The 18742-nt window shown below is 40.2% G+C and overlaps 1 protein-coding gene across 4 annotated transcripts in view; it reads left to right on the forward strand.

The window, feature by feature from the left end:
* LOC132362459 (zinc finger protein 474-like) overlaps positions 1-18742 on the forward strand; it is a 100463-nt gene that overhangs the window by 62817 nt on the left and 18904 nt on the right. The window contains exons 5-6 of one of the 4 annotated variants that reach the window (XM_059916945.1): positions 2166-2313; positions 4352-5695. The exons of 1 other annotated variant lie outside the window; for it this stretch is intronic. In XM_059916945.1, coding sequence (XP_059772928.1) covers positions 2166-2313; positions 4352-4424 — 221 coding nt within the window. In that variant the 3' untranslated portion in view covers positions 4425-5695. Of the gene's footprint in view, positions 1-2165; positions 2419-4351; positions 5696-18742 lie in introns of those variants that run through there. 2 more of the 4 variants (XM_059916947.1, XM_059916946.1) reach the window with 2 other exon arrangements.

Below are 18742 nucleotides of genomic sequence, written 5' to 3' on the forward strand. Positions count from 1 at the left end.
AATACAAAAGAAACTGGAAATCTAGACTTCTATATGAAATGTCCAGATTTTAAAAATTTTGCAATGAATACTTTGTAAAACACGGCACAGGCTACATGACACTGGAACTTCATAAATTGCCATGTGTGGTCGCATTACAGAGCCTTATGCTTACTCATTTAGGGTGAGAAAGAAGTAGTTCAGAAACTGTGTTTGCCATACAAGCTCAGGCTTGCTCATCATCTGCCATTGTCATTTTCTCAGCTGATCTCCTGATTCCCCTCAAAGGAAAACTATTCTTGGTTTTAAGAGAATCATTCAATTAATTGATTTTCTTTATGTAACCATAGACTTACATGTCCGGAAGGTACCTTGGAGGTCATTTAGTATCAGTTAGCCCAAAGCACTCTTGTTAGAGATGTGACCCAAAGAGACTTTTTTTAACAACCCACAGAGTGGAATCTAGATTGTCATGATAAAGTTCTAAAGGCTGCCAGAACCCAACTATTTACAGTCCTTGCCTAAAGGAAGACTCTGCATGAAGGTGGGAAAAGAGCTCAAGATGAAAATATCCATCTACTGAAATTAGAGCATTTGCTCACAAAGAAATTGTTTACCTCTTTGAGACTGTCTTCCCATCATTTCTCATTTGGTGTCAAAAATCTATTTCCTTCACTTCTGATCTTTATCACTTTCTCTGCTTGAGTATGCTTATCACAATTCTAGAAGAGGTGAGAGAAACGGCTGGTTTGGAAGCCCTGGAGTGTTGGCCATTCTGTTATTGGCTGCAGATGGAAAAGGCAGGTCCTTTAATTGCACTTTCTGCAATTTTTCTCTTGGCTCCGTGCTTTTGTTATTTCCGAAGGTGCCCTTCCTCTCTAGGCAAAGAGAACTCCCATGAACGTTTCCATCCCATGGACTTACTGTAGTCATAGGATTCAAATAGCTCTTCCTCCAGGTCCAAAGTACAAGCCTTAAAACTTTTAGAAATGTGATGAATCATCTTCAGCTGAGAATCAGTGAATACTCTGGATTTTTTGAGTCCATATTAAAACTCATATGAGTAAGGAGAAAGTCAGTGCCATTCTTTTTTTAACTGTTTTTAAAGCACTCAAAATATACATTCATATCCTGCATAGAAAGTGACACTTCCTTTATCCAAGGGAGAAATACTAGGTTGTCCCATTGTGCTGGAGTTTAATTTCCCACGGAGAAAAAAAAAAAGAAAAAGAACATGAGTAAGCTTGTTAAAGAATCTAAGGTTTGCTATGTTTGTGTGAGCCACTAGATAGAAGTCATATGAGAATTGCCTGGGCTTTAATGAAGAAATATATGCTGTGAAAATAATTTTTTAAAAACTATGTGATATATTTTTGCATGTCTGGATACATTTTGGGGGGCCTATTTTGGGCAATTCTAAGACATAGTCAATTTAATGTACTAAAGCCATTCTATTTAAATAAGGTTTATTAAAGTTAAATCCCACACTGTTTCTCTAAAATAAACCCATATGCCTTTTTTCCTATGCTCTGCCAATGGAGATTATATATCTTTCAGCTGCCTTTGTTGTTTTCTTAAGGACACTTTTTTTCGTCAGATGAACTATTCTGTTTGCATTCTTCACTTTAATTACTTAAAGAATCTCTGAGTTTACAGCCACAAAGAGATGATAAATTTTTAGGATATAATTCACCTTAAATTCACTCTCAGCTGTCAGATGTCCTCTAAAAACATTCCACTGAAGGATTACAGAAGAAGAAAATACAAATAAATGTTCTTTTCCTTTTGTAAGTTTATATTTAGAGTCAACTGAAAGAAAGCCAAAAGTTATATTTGCAAGATAATAATGTGTAAGCAAAGATGTTAATAATTAGTGAAGAATGCATATCACAACACATAAAACAATGTCTTCCCCTTTTTAAAATCTGAGGACTGAAAAACCTCTAGTTCAGAGCTAACGGTTTTCAACCCTTAAAAGACTGAGCAGCATTTTTTTTTTTTTTTTTTTGGCAAAAGTAATACGATTTGTTTAAAAGCCTCAGTCAACAGGTATTTCCTGAAAATACTTTCCATAAAAAGTAGAGCATGGTTCTCCAGAATGAAAACTGATCCATTTTCCCATTTTCTTTTTCTTTTATTTTTTGTTCTTCTTTTTTTTTTCCCTCTGTTTTTCTTTAACTTTTCAGCCAAGGGTTTCTATGATCTTGATGCCTTAAACGAAGCTGCTTGGAAAAGTGCCCAGAGCCAGTTGGTTCCCTGTAATGTTTGTGGGCGTACCTTCCTGCCAGACAGACTGATTGTTCACCAACGATCCTGTAAACCAAAAGTCGCCAAGTAAAGCCCTTTCTCCCTACGAAATAGTTACAGGAATGAAATCCTTTGGAAAGAGCTGGGATATGATGGGGAGGAGGAAAAGGAGGGGAGGAGAGGAAACAAGGAAAAGTGGAATTGACCAAAGGCACGAGACGCCCAGCTCAGTGCTTTGGTGGCCTGGTGTGACCACTGTGTCACTGCTTTTAGCATGCAGCTGCGTGCGTGTGCCTTGGCACGCCGGGGCCTCGCATGTCACACGGTTGTCAGGCAGAATTACACATGGCCGCGCCTCATCACAGCTGGCATTTTTATCTCCAGGAAATTTCAGAGCCAGTTGTTGCTGTTTTTCTTCTGGTCTGATTTCCTGAACAAGATTGTGAACCTCACACTTAGGACTATTATTCAGTGAACAGAGGCTTTGGGTGGTGACTTCAGGCAACTCTTTAGTTCCCGAGAAAAACTGGATTCCCTCCCATGCCTGTGCTTTCTGAAATAATGTGCCACTCCCTGCTATTTCTGATCCAGGGAAATGTTTTTAATTGAGTTAGTGACCAGGAATCTTCTTTTCTCTATAAAATTGTTCAACAGGAGACACATACAAAAAAAGAGCTAAGGACTTAAAGTACTAGAAACACACAGAACTCATACTCCCTTACTAATAGTGAAAAATGCTACAAGGAAAATTCAGCATCAGTGCCAGCCTCATATGTTGGGAGATTGCTGTGATGTGATTCATCACATGGGTGGAAGCTAGCTCCCTCCTCCTATAGAAGAGGTCCAGCAAGAGTTCTCTCTGCCCTCCTAGGGGCTTATAGGTGTTTTATTGTGGAGATCTAAAAGCCTGCCTGGAAGTCCTGTGCCTCCCTACCCAAGGGCCACGCACAGTACGTGGGTTGTGCAGATGCCCTGGATTTGAGTCCTTGAATGTGTATTCAGAGAGGCAGGCCTCCTGGGAGGAGGCCAGGGCCAGGGAGGTGCTCTGTCCAGGAAATTCTGCTCCCCTGGAGCAGCGCTGCTTTGCCTGGACTCCCAGCAGTTTTGCTTAAGATCTTTGTTCATTTTATGGCTGACTTTCAGGGCCATTTTGGATCCACCAGGTTCCTGCAAACCTTGCATTCATGACCTTACACAGCACAGTTAACTCCAAACTATACAAGCAAATTTATCTGACCTAATAATTTGGTCATAATCTACAGATTATAAAAGGTTAGGTTAGCATAACTGTGCTAATTATTCGGGTTTTCCTGCTTGTTGCAAAGGAAGCAAGAGATGAACTTTTAAAAAAGTCTTTTAGATATCCCCAAATAAGGTTAGCATCTTGTAAAGGATAGCCTTTAATGACTCCTACCTGATGGTTTGTTCTTTTATTTTGTTAACAAAAATGACAACAACATCTAATGTGTAGTGAGTGTACTGGGGGTCAGGCACGGTGCCTAGTGCTTCCTATATATCAGTTTATATAAATCTCACATCAACCCTACAAGTAGATAGTATCCTTATTTTACACGTGAGGAAACTAATACTTAGACTAAAATAGCAAACTCATGGTCACACTGGACTTGAGTTAAGGGTTGGAGTCAGGAAGCAAACTCAGGACTGTTGGACTTCCAAGCCCATAATCTTATCCATTGCCATTTGCGTGCTAGATACCACCATTAATCAGATTAATTCCAACACAAATGATCTGACAAATGTCAATTTTGTACACTCTTTAGTAACTAAGGCAAATGGGAATTTTAGCATGCTTGCAGTTTGGCTGCTGGTCTGGGTTTATCTTAAACCGAGGTGAAAACAAAAGTTTGAACTGCATTGTGTTTTAAAAGCTACTTCTGTATTCTGCTGATGTTCGGAAGTCAGACAGCAAGGGAAATAAAACAAGAGTTCTGGCCTCAACTTTGAAATGAGTGGCCATTTGGGGTCATAAAGAGAGATTCGTGGGCCTTCGCTTTCAAAGCATGAGAAAAACAAAACAAAACTACTTTATCTGTAGGAATTATTAAATCTGAGTTCTTGAAGCGGTTGAAAAAGATGAGCTCTTGTAAGAACTGTGCTTCCACAGGGAACAGCTTGAGGAACGTCAAGGTGCCGACCGTGGGACTTCCACTTCTGGCCCCAGCTCCAGCTCCATCTGAGCCGGCCTGCAAACGTTACAGGGGATCAAATCTGAAGCAAGTTCAGTCACAATGACATCAATCCAAGGGCTCATATCTTTCATCAAGACAAGTCACTGAAGTCTCACCATTAATAGGACAGAGCTCACCTGCTCTCTGCCAACTGCCCTTCCCCCAATTTGTTCACATCTGTGCAGATTTTTGTAGTCTAAAAAGGAAACTGATTTCTTTAATAGTGGTTGGCACATCCATAAGCTTTGAATCTGAATCTTGTAATGGTTCCCATAGATAGTCTCCTAGGTGATGAAGAGCAGATACTAGATGAAGGTACTTGGAGCTCTTACACTGGCTCAGGTAGGTATCAGCTTGGGATGCAATGTTATTAGAGGCATTGGCAACAATACAATTCCCTCTCTGCTCTGGCAACTTGTGCTGCACAGTCTTTTATTGAATTCCCCTTTAGTTGAGGTTATGGGAAGAATTCCAGGATTTCTTGATACTCATTTGCACATTAAATTCACATCAACGTTGCGGGGCATGTCTTATCAGAAGGGAACACTGGAGACAGAACAAGCCTGTCCTACTAAGGGATATAGACGGGGAGACTCTCCTCCGGTGAGTAAGCATGGAGATCTGTTCGAGCTCCGTTGTGGGAGCTCCTCAGGTTGTGGGAGCTCCTCCTCATCAGGCAGCCTTGGATGTATTTCCAAGTAGGGTCCCAGTATTTCCAAGGATGGCTCCCAGATGACACTGCTTCAGCTTGGGGAATATTGGCCTGAATCTCTTCACAAAAAAAGAAGCTTCTACTGACAAGCAGACCCATTTGTGAGCAGGGAAGAGAAAGAGGGCAGATATCCAAAGTCTTCCATCTCCTGAAAACCTGAAAACAGCCTTGGTCTCTCAGTACTTCTGACATTAGCAACATCTCTTCTTTACACCCTCATCTAAACCAACTCATATGGCTTTAATCCCAGACCAGGTCAGGTCAGGAAGTTCAGCCCTTTCCTTCCCCAGCCCTGTGGGGACCTTTCCCTGCTCTGGCAATGGACAGCTTTCCTTTATCATTTATTACTTCCCTCCTGACTCTCTGTCTGGCCCACATGAATGGCCGTGCCTGTTTCAGCTGGCCCTGCCCACTCTCTGTGAGCACTGTGGCCAGAGATGGAAATGAGGTTTTCCTGCACTTGGAAGAAACAGCACACATGAGAGGCAGTTGAGTTTCTGGCGGGGGCCAAATTGGATGGTGTAGAGAGAATTACACCAGGAAAAAACACTGTTAATTTAGCATAGGATGGTACACATTTTTTTTTTTTTAAAGACTATTGCTTTAGGTTTTTTTAATTTTTATTTTTTTAAAATTTATTTATGGCTCTGTTGGGTCTTTGTTTCTGTGCGAGGGCTTTCCCTAGTTGTGGCAAGCAGGGGCCACTCTTCATCGCGGTGCGCGGGCCTCTCACTGTCGCGGCCTCTCTTGTTGCGGAGCACAGGCTCCAGACGCGCAGGCTCAGTAATTGTGGCTCACGGGCCTAGTTGCTCCGCGGCATGTGGGATATTCCCAGACCAGGGCTCGAACCCGTGTCCACTGCATTGGCAGGCAGATTCTCAACCACTGTGCCACCAGGGAAGCCCAGGATGGTACACTTTTATGCTTAGTTCTTTTAAATTTTTGTTATAAAAATATTCAATAGATAACACCTGTAGGGTAAAGGATAATGAAATCTTATGTCCTCCACATCCAGACAAACTTAGTTGAAACCCCACTAAGGTTGAATATGAATGGTCTAAATTTCAACTACTATTCTTTTGGGTATAAGAGGATGAAGGAGGTGGGGAGAGGTGCTGGGAGCACAAGATTGCAGAGTATCTCTGATAATGCCTTTTATTTCTACTTCTGGAAACATGAGATTAAACCAGCATGGATATAAACCAACTGCAAGTAAGTAGGTGAAACCTGGCCTAGGCATCATGGGGGCTAAGTCCTATCATTGATTCATACTGATCACCTATAGACCAATGTTTTCAGATAATACTTAATTGAGAGTGTGTTTGGCAAAATAATGTCCCCAAAGATGTTGATACCCTAGTTCTCCAAACTTACGAATATGTTACCTTGCATGTTATGCTACCTTTGCAGATGTGGTTAAGGTTTTGGGCCTTGTAATGGGGAGAGTATCTCGGATTATCTGGGTGGGCCCAGTATAATCATGAGTCCTTAACAGTGGAATAAGAAGAAAAAAGGGTGCTTGAGAGAGATGGCAGCATAAGAAGGATTCAACAGTCTGTTGCTTGCTCTGAGGTGTAGGGAACTATGTGCAATGACCAGAGAAAAACCTCTCCGAGTTAAGGGCATCCCCAGCAGACAGCCAGCAAAGAAACTGGAACCTCAGTCCTATAACCACAGGAACTGGATTCTGCCAACAACCTGAATGAGCAAGGAAACAGATTCTCCCCTGGAACTTCCAGAAAGGAACACAGCCTGCCAACAACTTGTTTTTATCTGGTGAGTCCAGGGTTGAACTTCTGACCTACAGAACTGTAAGAAAATAAATGTGTGTTGTTTAACCCATTGTTTATAATAATTTATTATGGCAGCAGCAGACAACGAATAGAAGAAGCATCCACAGGCAGACCTCAGAGATATTGTGAGTTCCTTTCCAGATCACCTCAATAAAGTGAATATCACAATAAAGCAAATCACAGAAAATTTTGGTTTCCTCATGCATAGAAAAGTTTTGTTTACACTGTAGCCTATAAGTGGACAGTGGCATTATATCTAAAAGAGCAACACACATACCTTAATTTAAAAAATGCTTTATTGCTAAAAAATGCCAAAACAATTACAATAGTAACATCAAAGATCATTGAATGCAGATCACTATAACAAATATAATAATAATACAAAAGTTTGAAATATTGAAAGAATTATCAAAATGTGACACAGAGATATGAAATGAGCAAGTGTTGTTGGAAAAATGGTGCTGATATATTTACTTGATGCAGTGTTGCCACAAATTTTTAATTTGTCAAACAAAACAAAATGAAAACTCATCTGCAAAGTACAGTAAAGCAAAGCACAATGAAACAAGGTGTACCTGTATGTGGCATAGGGTAAGACCCCCAAACCTTCTACTGATCAGAGAGATAGAGTCCTCAACTCCACGTGGGACACTGGCCACCTCCACTGCTTGCATTAGTGAGAAGTCACCATAATCAAATTCAGTAGGGCCAGATAACCCAACAAAAACTGGCTCCAAGATTTGCTACCCGTAAAATACCCAGCTATTTTACAATATGCACAAAATATGGATGCAAATTTTTAATGTTCTGTTAATATTTTTAATCATAAAATGGATTCTGTTACATGTACACACTTGTTTAAAAAATAATAAATGGACAAATGCAGTTGAATTACTCGGCAGTTGACTTTTCCTGCCAATGACCCTATGACCTTGTCCTACCCACCTGTCTGTCTTTTCCATGAGCTGCAGAAAGGAAATAACTGCATAATCTGAAATGGTAGAAGGTTATTGTTATGGGAATCTCTAAATAAGGTACTAGCTGAAAACAGTCAAAATATCCGAGCACTGAAAATGCAGATATGGCTTAAACAAATCTCATCGTTCTCTTATGATGTTTACCAGGGCTTTTCTGAGGGGCCATGTGCGGATCTAAAAAGTAGGCTGGACCATCAAAGAAAAGTGCTCAAAGTGTAGGGGCAGGGTAGAAAAAGCACCTGATTTGAGGACCGCCATTCAGCCAAATTATCAAGCAAGAAGTTTGCCTTCAATGCCTTCATCTCCCATCTTTGAACCTTCTGAACTCTTTCCTCCCAACCCCCATGAAGGTTTCTCCAGGATCCTGCTGTCCTGTCTTCTATCTACGACTGCCCAGACTTCTGTTTCTGTTGGAGAAGAAACTCAGGTGCTCCACCTTTCAGATATCCGTCCATCTCTCCTAGTCTGCCCATCCACATTTCTCTTCCTGTGTCCCTTTCTGGACTTTCCACTAGCTATTTCATTAGAAAGAAACTTGAGAAAGTCGTCCACGCTAAGGGGTTCATGGAAGTTGATGGTTTGATGCTCTATCTCTCTCAGATGGTATGGTTATTTTAAAAAAAGTTTCTTAGAAGTATTATGTCTTTATCCAAAGTAATGAAGTCCATGTGGTGGAATCTTAGACAAAATGTTGGGATGGAAGTCAATAGGGCATGGGAAGCAGGCCTCTCCTTGACCTTTAGTGACCCTCATCACACCACATAGACCTCTGTTAACTCCACACCTGAGTAGAGACACCTCTGATAGGGTTTCTACTGACAGGTTGTATTAAGGTAGGCTAAGTGCTGTAACAAATAGACAAAAATATTCTAAGGGCTTGAATAAGACAGAATTTTATTTCTTGCTTTAAAAAGAGCCCTGGGCAAGTGAGCAGTATAGTGAGGCATCCCTCCTTCCTGACATCATTCAGGGCCCCAGGCTGATGAAATCTCTGCCACTTTCAACATGTGACACACAAGTTGCCCTGGTAGGTCCTCTCCTTTCAGCTCATCCACGAGGAGAAAAGAGCATGGAGTTACCTATTCGGCCTAGAATAAATGCTCATCATTCCACTCACATTCATGGGCTAAATCTCAGCCATGTGACTGTACCTGAGTGCAAGGAGGTCTGGACATTGTGTTCTCACTGCCACAGCAGGAGGAAGAGGTGACCAGGGATTTGGGGGAATAATTAGGATTTTCTGGCATGAGCTCAAATCTCTTCCTGGCTTCTTGTTAGGGGACCACTTTCCCTTTTGTGGGAAATTGACAATATTTGGGCATAAACCTCAGAGGACAAGAAATTATTCTTGCCATCAAGGCAGGCAAGGTTGGTAAATTAGGCCACCCAAAAGATAAAACTTTAAAAAATTATAGCCATTTTCACATATCAGAAATAGGAGCATTCAATGTTTGAAGGAAAGATTGTCCTTTTTTTTTATTATTTGAGGAAACACTTTAAAAGGCATTTTCGGTATGCAAAGTTTAGTCCTGAGTTTAGTCTCATAAGGGTAGTTGGGGCAAAGAAGAACAATTTTGCAAAAGAATGTGAATGGCCACCCTTACAGTGGACAAAGCTCCAACACTGAGGAAGTATTATTGAGCACACTGGTTTTTCATCCTCTTGTTAGAGACTGACAAAAAAGAAATTGGAGTTTTGGGCTCAGAACTAGGTCAAGGGGAACTCCCACCTATGTGACGAGGGACTGAAACCGTGGCAACACGTCAGCAAGACAGCAGGTAGGGGGCACCCTACATTGGGACAAGGCTGGTGGACTTAGGAGCAGCAGTCACTGCTGCCAAATTTTAAATGTTCCTTTCCTGCGCTCTAATTCTGTATGTTATCTTCAAGCCTTCACTTTGCCTTATTGGTAGCTGTGCTGGGGTGTGGGGTGGAGCTGTGAAATAAGAGAGGAGCCAATGTTTACACATGGACAACCAGACCAAGGAAGCCCTTGAAGCTACAAGGAGCCCCCAAGCAGCAGTCAGGAGCAACAGATGGCAAGCAACAGCCAAGGCAGGTGCATCGTCTCCAGGAATCCTCAGAATCACCTGAGGAGAGGGCTGGGATTCCTGACATCATCTATGAGCAGCTTAGATCCTGGTTTTTCAGCTAGCAAAGGGGTAAGCAACCCTAGAATGCCAGAAACCGTAGGTATATGGTTAAACGTGCTTCAGTAAAGCATCAGTGAACAACACAGCACTGCATGTAACTGTGACAAGTGGTGGTACACAGGTTCTGATTCCTGCAGCCAAAGCAGATGGGGGAAATGACAACTTTATGAAGACCTCAAGGCAGAGGGAGTTCGGAGCTGGCCCTGAAACGATGAACAGTTAGAGGCAGGAGGGGTGCTAAAGGACACACGAGGGAAGAAACTCACGGAAACTGTGGTCTACTCCACGTCCCTGTAAGCAGCCTCAAGGATGAACACTCTGTATAATACCAGTATCAGCATTTTCCAGGTGAAACACAGCGGGAAGCTCTATATCCTTTATGGGTTTTTCTAAATTTAATTTTTATTTTATATTAGAGTATAGTTGATTTACAATGTTGTTATATCCTTTATGTTGATGGGTGACTTGACCACAGGAAAGACAAGTACAGAGCCTTTAGACTATGAGATCAATTCATACAAGAAGTTATCAAAGTTAACAGCTGAGTTACTTGTTCTGGATAAAGGTATTTCTCTTCCTGTTTTTAAACATGCTTCCTGCCCAACTTCTGTCACCAATGTGGTGTCTTCCAGAGATGAAGAACCCAGATCCAGAAGGTGGTGAAGCATTAGCACAGGGGGTTAGAAGCAGTCCCCATATATAGCTGGGCAAACAGGGCAGGCTTGGGAGGGGCTCAAGAGCAGCCCTGTTGTGCGGGGAGATGATCTAGGAGAGCAACAGTGGACAGCAAGTGAGAGGAACAGCTGAGCAAGGACGAAGGACATGTGCAGGACTTGTGTGCAAGGAAGGTGACGGGCAATGACAAGGCAGAGACCAGGGTGGTCATGGATTTATTCTTCCAAGCCTGCAACTTGAGGTAGGTGCAAAGCAAATCAGAAGAGGTGTACAATTTTCTGTTTTTGTTCAGGAGGGCACTGGACGAGATGACATCTAAAGAAAAAATGAGGGTGAGTGAACACAAAGGGTAGGAGGGGTATACATCTGCTTTTCCCATTTTGTTCCCACATTTGCCTTTTCCTCCTTTTCGTCCTCTCACAGTATCACTGTCTCTGGCCCCCAGTTCCCTTTCTCCTTCCAAGCAGGCTCATTTCTCACAGATCCAGCAATGAGCACGCTCTGCCAGAAGAGGACAGCATTGGGAAGCAATGAAAAGAGGCACCCTCACTGCGCAGGCACAAGTCCGGCCAGGCAGAGACAGGGTCTGGTTTTCTGTTTATTCTAGCAGCAAGCTCTGAAATAAACATGAATTTATCCCTGAAGTCATATCAAGTGACTCCTTCATCTCCCCCGCTCCCAGCTTCTTAAAGGAATAATCATAAATATTCAGGGTATAGATACCAACTTGGCTTCATAACAGGCGATGTTTCAGCCAGTTTTCTGACAAAACTTACATAGAATATTGAATGCAAATTTCTAGATATTGTGAGTAATTCAGGCCAAAGAGGCACTTTGCTTAAAGTATGCTGGCTCTTATTATGCAGTTGGCAGGTTGAATTTGTATTCTACCCGTTTTTTTTTTGTTTGTTTTTTTTTAATGATTGCACAAGTCACTTATTAACTTTCTCAACACATATTTCTTGAGCACCTGTGAGGTGTCATGGGATGCCTGGACAAGGGGGAGGTACGTAAACAACCAGGTGGTATAGATGGATGATGTGGGATTGAAAGAAACTGGACTTTTGAAGAAGGAAGAGAAAGTTCTAAAAAGGGAAAGCAGTGGTGAGTACAGGTGACACCTGCCCCATCCCCAGGCATTATGTTATATGGGATATGGGGATCTGACGGTGTCCTTGGGGGGACAGAATAGATTTAGTTAGAGTAAGAAGAATTTTTTTGAATATTTAGAGAAGAAATTGGGGATACAGGTAAAAATAGGTAAATTACAGATAAACTGCTGATAACAGAGTATTAAGGAGTAAAGAAAGGGTTTGAGGTAGGAAACACAGGCGGCCTCATAAGTGTATAATCGCTGTATCACATGGAGCACCACACTTAGAAGGCTCCCGTGCTTGATTTAATGTCTTGTTTTTACCAGCAGGAAATTCTTACTAATATTTCAACAGGAGATCCCCATTTTCATTTTACATTAGGCTCTGTAATTTGTGTACCTGAAGGTGGGGGATATGTGGAAGTTTGGGTAAAACAAGACTAGGGAATTTCCAGATCTGTCTGTGGATAAGAGTTTCCCTGATGCTCTGGGAAGCTGGAATTTCTGTTGGTGTTGAAAGCACACAAGGGTGTAATTCCCAATGATATAAATACTGATGGTCTTTTATTTATTAATTTTGAACATATTTATTGGAGTATAATTGCTCTACAATGGTGTGTTGGTTTCTGCTTTATAACAAAGTGAATCAGCCATAAATATACATATAACCCCGTATCTCCTCCTTCTTGTGTCTCCTTCCCACCTCCCTATCCCATCCCTCTAGGTGGTCACAAAGCACTGAGCTGATCTCCCTCTACTATTCGGCTGCTTCCCACTACCTATCGATTTTACATTAGGTAGTGTATATATGTTCATGCAACTCTCTAACTTCATCCCAGCTTACACGTCCCCCTCCCCGTGTCCTCAAGTCCATTCTCTACGTCTGCATCTTTGTTCCAGTCCTGCCCCTAGGTTCTTCAGAACCATTTATTTTTCAGATTCCATACATATGTGTTAGCATACAGTATTTGTTGTTTTCTTTCTGACTTACTTCACTCTGTACGACAGACTCTAGGTCCATCCACCTCACTACAAATAACTCAATTTCATTTCCTTTTATGGCTGAGTAATATTCCATTGTATATATGTGCCACATCTTCTTTATCCATTCGTCTGTTGGTGGACACGTAGGTTGCTTCCGTGTCCTGGCTATTGTAAATAGAGCTGCAAAGAACATTGTGGTACATGACGCTTTTTGAATTATGGTTTTCTCAGTGTGTGTGCACAGTAGTGAGATTGCTGGGTTGTATGGTAGTTCTAGTTTTAGTTTTTTAAGAAACCTCCATACTGTTCTCCATAGCGGCTATATCAGTTTACATTCCCACCACCAGTGCAAGAGGGTTCCCTTTTCTTCACACCCTCTCCAGCATTTATTGTTTCTAGATTTTTTGATGATGGCCATTCTGACTGGTGTGAGATGATATGTCATTGTAGTTTTGATTTGCATTTCTCTAATGATTAATGATGTTGAGCATCCTTTCATGTGTTTGTTAGCAATTTGTATATCTTCTCTGGAGAAATATCTATTATGTCTTCTGCACATTTTTGGATTGGGTTTTTTTTTTTTTTGATATTGAGCTGCATGAGCTGCTTGTAAATTATGGAGATTAATCCTTTGTCACTTGCTTCATTTGCAAATATTTCCTCCCTTTCTGAAGGTTATCTTTTTGCCTTGTTTATGGTTTTTTTCGCTGTGCAAAAGCTTTTAAGTTTCATTAGGTCCCATTTGTTTATTTTTGTTCTTATTTCCATTTCTCTAGGAGGTGGGACAAAAAGGATCTTGCTGTGATTTATATCATAGAGTGTTCTGCCTATGTTTTCCTCTAAGAGTTTTATAGTGTCTGGCCTTACATTTAGGTCTTTAATCCATTTCAAGTTTATTTTTGTATATGGTGTTAGGGAGTTTTCTAATTTCATTCTTTTACATGTAGCTGTCCAGTTTTCCCAGTACCACTTATTGAAGAGGCTGTCTTTTCTCCATTGTATATTCTTTCCTCCTTTATCAAAAATAAGGTGACCACATGTGTGTGGGTTTATCTCTGGGTTTTCTATGCTGTTCCATTGATCTATATTTCTGTTTTTGTGCCAGTACCATACTGTCTTGATTACTGTAGCTTTGTAGTATAGTCTGGAGATCAGGAGCCTGATTCCTCCAGCTCCGTTTTTCTTTCTAAAGATTACTTGGTTTATTCGGGGTCTTTTGTGTTTCCATACGAATTGTGAATTTTTTTATTCTACTTCTGTGAAAAATGCCATTGGTAGTTTGATAGAGATTGCACTGAATCTGTAGATTGCTTTGGGTAGTATAGTCATTTTCACAATGTTGATTCTTCCAATCCAAGAGCATGATATAACTCTCCATCTCTTTGTATCATCGTTAATTTCCTTCATCAGTGTCTTATAGTTTTCTGCATACAGGTCTTTTGTCTCCTTAGGTAGGTTTATTACTAGGTATTTTATTCTTTTTGATGCAATGGTAAAATGGTAAATTGGAGTGGTTCCTTGATTTCTCTTTCAGGTTTTTCATCGTTAGTGTATAGGAATGCAAGAGATTTCTGTGCATTAATTTTGTATCCTGCTACTTTACCAAATTCATTGATTAGCTCTAGGAGTTTTCTGGTAGCATCTTTAGGATTCTCTATGTATAGTATCATGTCATCTGCAAACAGTGACAGCTTTACTTCTTCTTTTCCAATTTGGATTCCTTTTATTTCTTTTTCTTCTCTGATTGCTCTGGCTAAAAGTTCCAAAACTATGTTAAATAACAGTGGTAAGAGTGGACAACCTTGTCTTGTTCCTGATCTTAGAGGAAATGGTTTCAGTTTTAAACCATTGACAATGATGTTGGCTGTGGGTTTGTCATATATGGCCTTTATTATGTTTAGGTAAGTTCCCTCTATGCCTACTTTCTGGAGGGTTTTCATCTAAATGGGTGCTGCATTTTGTCGAAAGCTTTTTCTGCATCTATTGAGATGATCGTATGGTTTTTCTCCTTCAATTTGTTAACATGGTTTATCACATTGATTGATTTGTGTATATTGAAGAATCCTTGCATTCTTGGGATAAACCCCACTTGATCATGGTGTATGATCCTTTTAACGTGTGGTTGGATTCTGCTTGCTAGTATTTTGTAGAGGATTTTTGCATCTATGTTCATCAGTGATATTGTCCTGTAGTTTTCTTTCTTTGTGACATCTTTGTCTGGTTTTGGTATCAGGGTGATGGTGGCCTTGTAGGATGAGTTTGGGAGTGTTCCTCCCTCTGCTATATTTTGGAAGAGTTTGAGAAGGATAGGTGTTAGCTCTTCACTAAATGTTTCATAGAATTCGCCTGTGAAGCCATCTGGTTCTGGGCTTTTGTTTGTTGGAAGAGTTTTAATCACAGTCTCAATTTCAGTGCTTGTGATTGGTCTGTTTATATTTTCTCTTTCTTCCTGGTTCAGTCTCAGAAGGTTGTGCTTTTGTAAGAATGTGTCCATTTCTTCCAGGTTGTCCATTTTATTGGCATATAGTTGCTTGTAGTAATCTCTCGTGATCCTTTGTATTTCTACACTGTCAGTTGTTACTTCTCCTTTTTCATTTCTAATTCTATTGATTTGAGGCTTCTCCCTTTATTTCTTGATAAGTCTGGCTAATGGTTTATCAATTTTGTTTATCTTCTCAAAGAACCAGCTTTTAGTTTTATTGATCTTTGCTATTGTTTCCTTCATTTCTTTTTCATTTATTTCTGACCTGATCTTTATGATTTCTTTCCTTCTGCTAACTTTGGGGTTTTTTGTTCTTCTTTCTCTAATTGCTTTAGGTGTAAGGTTAGGTTGTTTATTTGAGATGTTTCTTGTTTCTTGACGTAGGATTTTATTGCTATAAACTTCCCTCTTACAACTGCTTTTGCTGCATCCCATAAGTATTGGGTCATCATGTTTTTATTGTCATTTGTTTCTAGGTATTTTTTGATTTCCTCTTTGATGTCTTCAGTGATCTCTTGGGTATTAAGTAGTGTATAGTTTATCTTCCATGTGTTTGTATTTTTTACAGATATTTTTTCCTGTAATTGATATCTAACCTCATAGCACTGTGGTCAGAAAAGATACTTGATACGATTTCAATTTTCTTAAATTTACCAAGGCTTGATTTGTGACCCAAGATGATCTATCCTGCAGAATATTCCATGAGCACTTGAGAAGAAAGTGTATTCTGTTGTTTTTAGATGGAATGTCCTATAAATATCAATTAAGTCCATCTTGTTTAATGGATCATTTAAAGCTTGTGTTTCCTTATTTATTTTCATTTTGGATGATCTGTGCATTGGTGAAAGTTGGGTGTTAACTTCCCCTACTATGATTGTGCTACTGTCAATTTCCCCTTTTATGGCTATTAGCATTTGCCTTATGTATGGAGGTGCTCCTTTGTTGGGTGCATAAATATGTACAATTGTTATATCTCCTTCTTAGATTGATCCCTTGATCATTATGTAGTGTCCTCCTTTGTCTCTTGTAATAGTCTTTATTTTAAAGTCTCTTTTGTCTGATATGAGCATTGCTACTCCAGCTTTCTTTGGATTTCCATTTGCATGGAATATCTTTTTCCATCCCTTCACTTTCACTCTGTATGTGTCCCTAGGTCTGAAGTGGGTCTCTTGTAGACAGCATATATACTGGTCTTGTTTCTGTATACATTCAGCCAGTCTATGTCTGTTGGCTGGAGCATTTAATCCATTTGCATTTAAGGTAATTATCGATATGTGTGTTCTTATTACCATATTCTTAATTGTTTTGGGTTTGTTTTTGTAGGTCTTTTCCTTCTCTTGTGTTTCCTGCCTAGAGAAGATCCTTTAGCATTTGTTGTAAAGCTGGTTTCCTGGTGCTGAATTCTCTTAGGTTCTGCTTGTCTGTAAAGGTTTTAATTTCTCCATCAAATCTGAATGAGATCTTTGTTGGGTAGAGTCACCTTGGTTGTAGCTTTTTCTCTTTCATCACTTTAAGTATGTCCTGCCACTCCCTTCTGGCTTCCAGAGTTTCTGCTGAAAGATCAGGTGTTTACCTTATGGGGAATATGCTCGTATGTTATTTGTTGTTTTTCCCTTGCTGCTTTTAATATTTTTTCTTTGTATTTAATTTTTGATAGCTTGATTAATATGTGTCTTGGCGTGTTTCTCCTTGGATTTATCCTGGATGGGACTCTCTGCACTTCCTGGACTTGATTGACTCTTTCCTTTCCCATATTAGGGAAGTTTTCAACTCTAGTCTCTTCAAATATTTTCTCAGTCCCTTTCTTTTCCTTTTCTTCTTCTGGGACCCCTATAATTCGAATGTTGGTGTGTTTAATGTTGTCCCAGAGGTCTCTGAGACTGTCCTCAATTCTTTTCATTCTTTTTTCTTTATTCTGCTCTGTGGTAGTTATTTCCACTATTTTATCTTCCAGGTCACTTATCCGTTCTTCTGCCTCAGTTATTCTGCTACTGATTCCTTCTAGAGAATTTTTAATTTCATTTATTGTGTTGTTCATCATTGTTTGTTTGCTCTTTAGTTTTTCTAGGTCCTTGCTAAAAGTTTTTTTCTGTTTTCTCCATTCTACTTCCAAGATTTTGGATCATCTTTACTATCATTACTCTCAATTATTTTTCAGGTAGACTGCCTATTTCCTCTTCATTTGTTTGTTCTGGTGGGTTTTTACCTTGCTCCTTCATCTGCTCTGTGTTTCTCTGTCTTCTCATTTTGCTTAAATTACTGTGTTTGGGGTCTCCGTTTCACAGGCTGCAGGTTTGTAGTTCCTGTTGTTTTTGGTGTCTGCCTCCAGTGGCTAAGGTTGGTTCAGTGGGTGGTGTAGAATTTCTGGTGGAGGGGACTGGTGCCTGTGTTCTGCTGGTTGAGGATAGATCTTGTCTTTCTGGTGGGCAGGACCATGTCCAGTGGTGTGTTTTGGGATGTCTGTGACCTTATTATGATTTTAGGCAGACTCTCTGCTAATGGGTGGGGTTTGTTCCTGTCTTGCTTGTTGTTTCTCATAGGGTGTCCAGCACTGTAGCTTGCTGGTCGTTGAGTGGAACTGGGTTTTAGCGTTGAGATGGAGATCTCTGGGAGAGCTTTCGCTGTTTGATATTACATGGAGCCAGGAGGTCTCTGGTGGACCAATGTCCTGAACTCTGCTCTCCCACCTCAGAGGCACAGGCCTGACACCCAGGCAGAGCACCAAGACCCTGTCAGCCAAACAGCTCAGAAGAAAAGGGAGAAAAAAAGAAAGAAAGAAAGAAAGAAAGGAAAGAAAGAAGAAAGAAGAAGAAAGAAAGAAAAAAGTATATAAATTTATTAAAATAAAAAATCAAAAAATTATTAAAAATAAAAAAAATTAAAAAGTAATTTAAAAAAAGAAAGAAAGAAGAGAGCAACCAAACCAAAAAACAAATCCACCAATGATAACAAGTGCTAAAACGGACAGACAGAACCCTAGGACAAATGGTAAAAGCAAAGCTATACAGACAAACTCTCACAAAGAAGCATACACATACACACTCACAAAAAGAGAAAAAGGAAATATATATATACATTTATATTTTTAAAAAAAGAGAGCAACCTACTCAATAAACAAATCTGCCAATGATAATAAACTCTAAATACTAAACTAAGATAAACACAAAACCAGAAACAAGTTAGATTCAGGAAGCAAGCCCTAAGTCTACATTTGCTCCCAATATCCACCACCTCAATTTTGGGATGATTTGTTGTCTATTCATGTATTCCAGAGATGCAGGGTACATCAAGTTGATTGTGGAGATTTAATCCTCTGCTCCTGAGGCTGCTGGGAGAGATTTCCCTTTCTCTTCTTGTTCACACAGCTCCTGGGGTTCAGCTTTGGAGTTGGCCCTGCCTTTGCATGTAGGTCGCCTGAGGGTGTCTGTTCTTTGCTCAGACAGGACGGGGTTAAAGTA

This window comes from Balaenoptera ricei, chromosome 3 (assembly GCF_028023285.1).
Source record: "Balaenoptera ricei isolate mBalRic1 chromosome 3, mBalRic1.hap2, whole genome shotgun sequence".
In the NCBI taxonomy this organism is placed as follows: domain Eukaryota; kingdom Metazoa; phylum Chordata; class Mammalia; order Artiodactyla; family Balaenopteridae; genus Balaenoptera; species Balaenoptera ricei.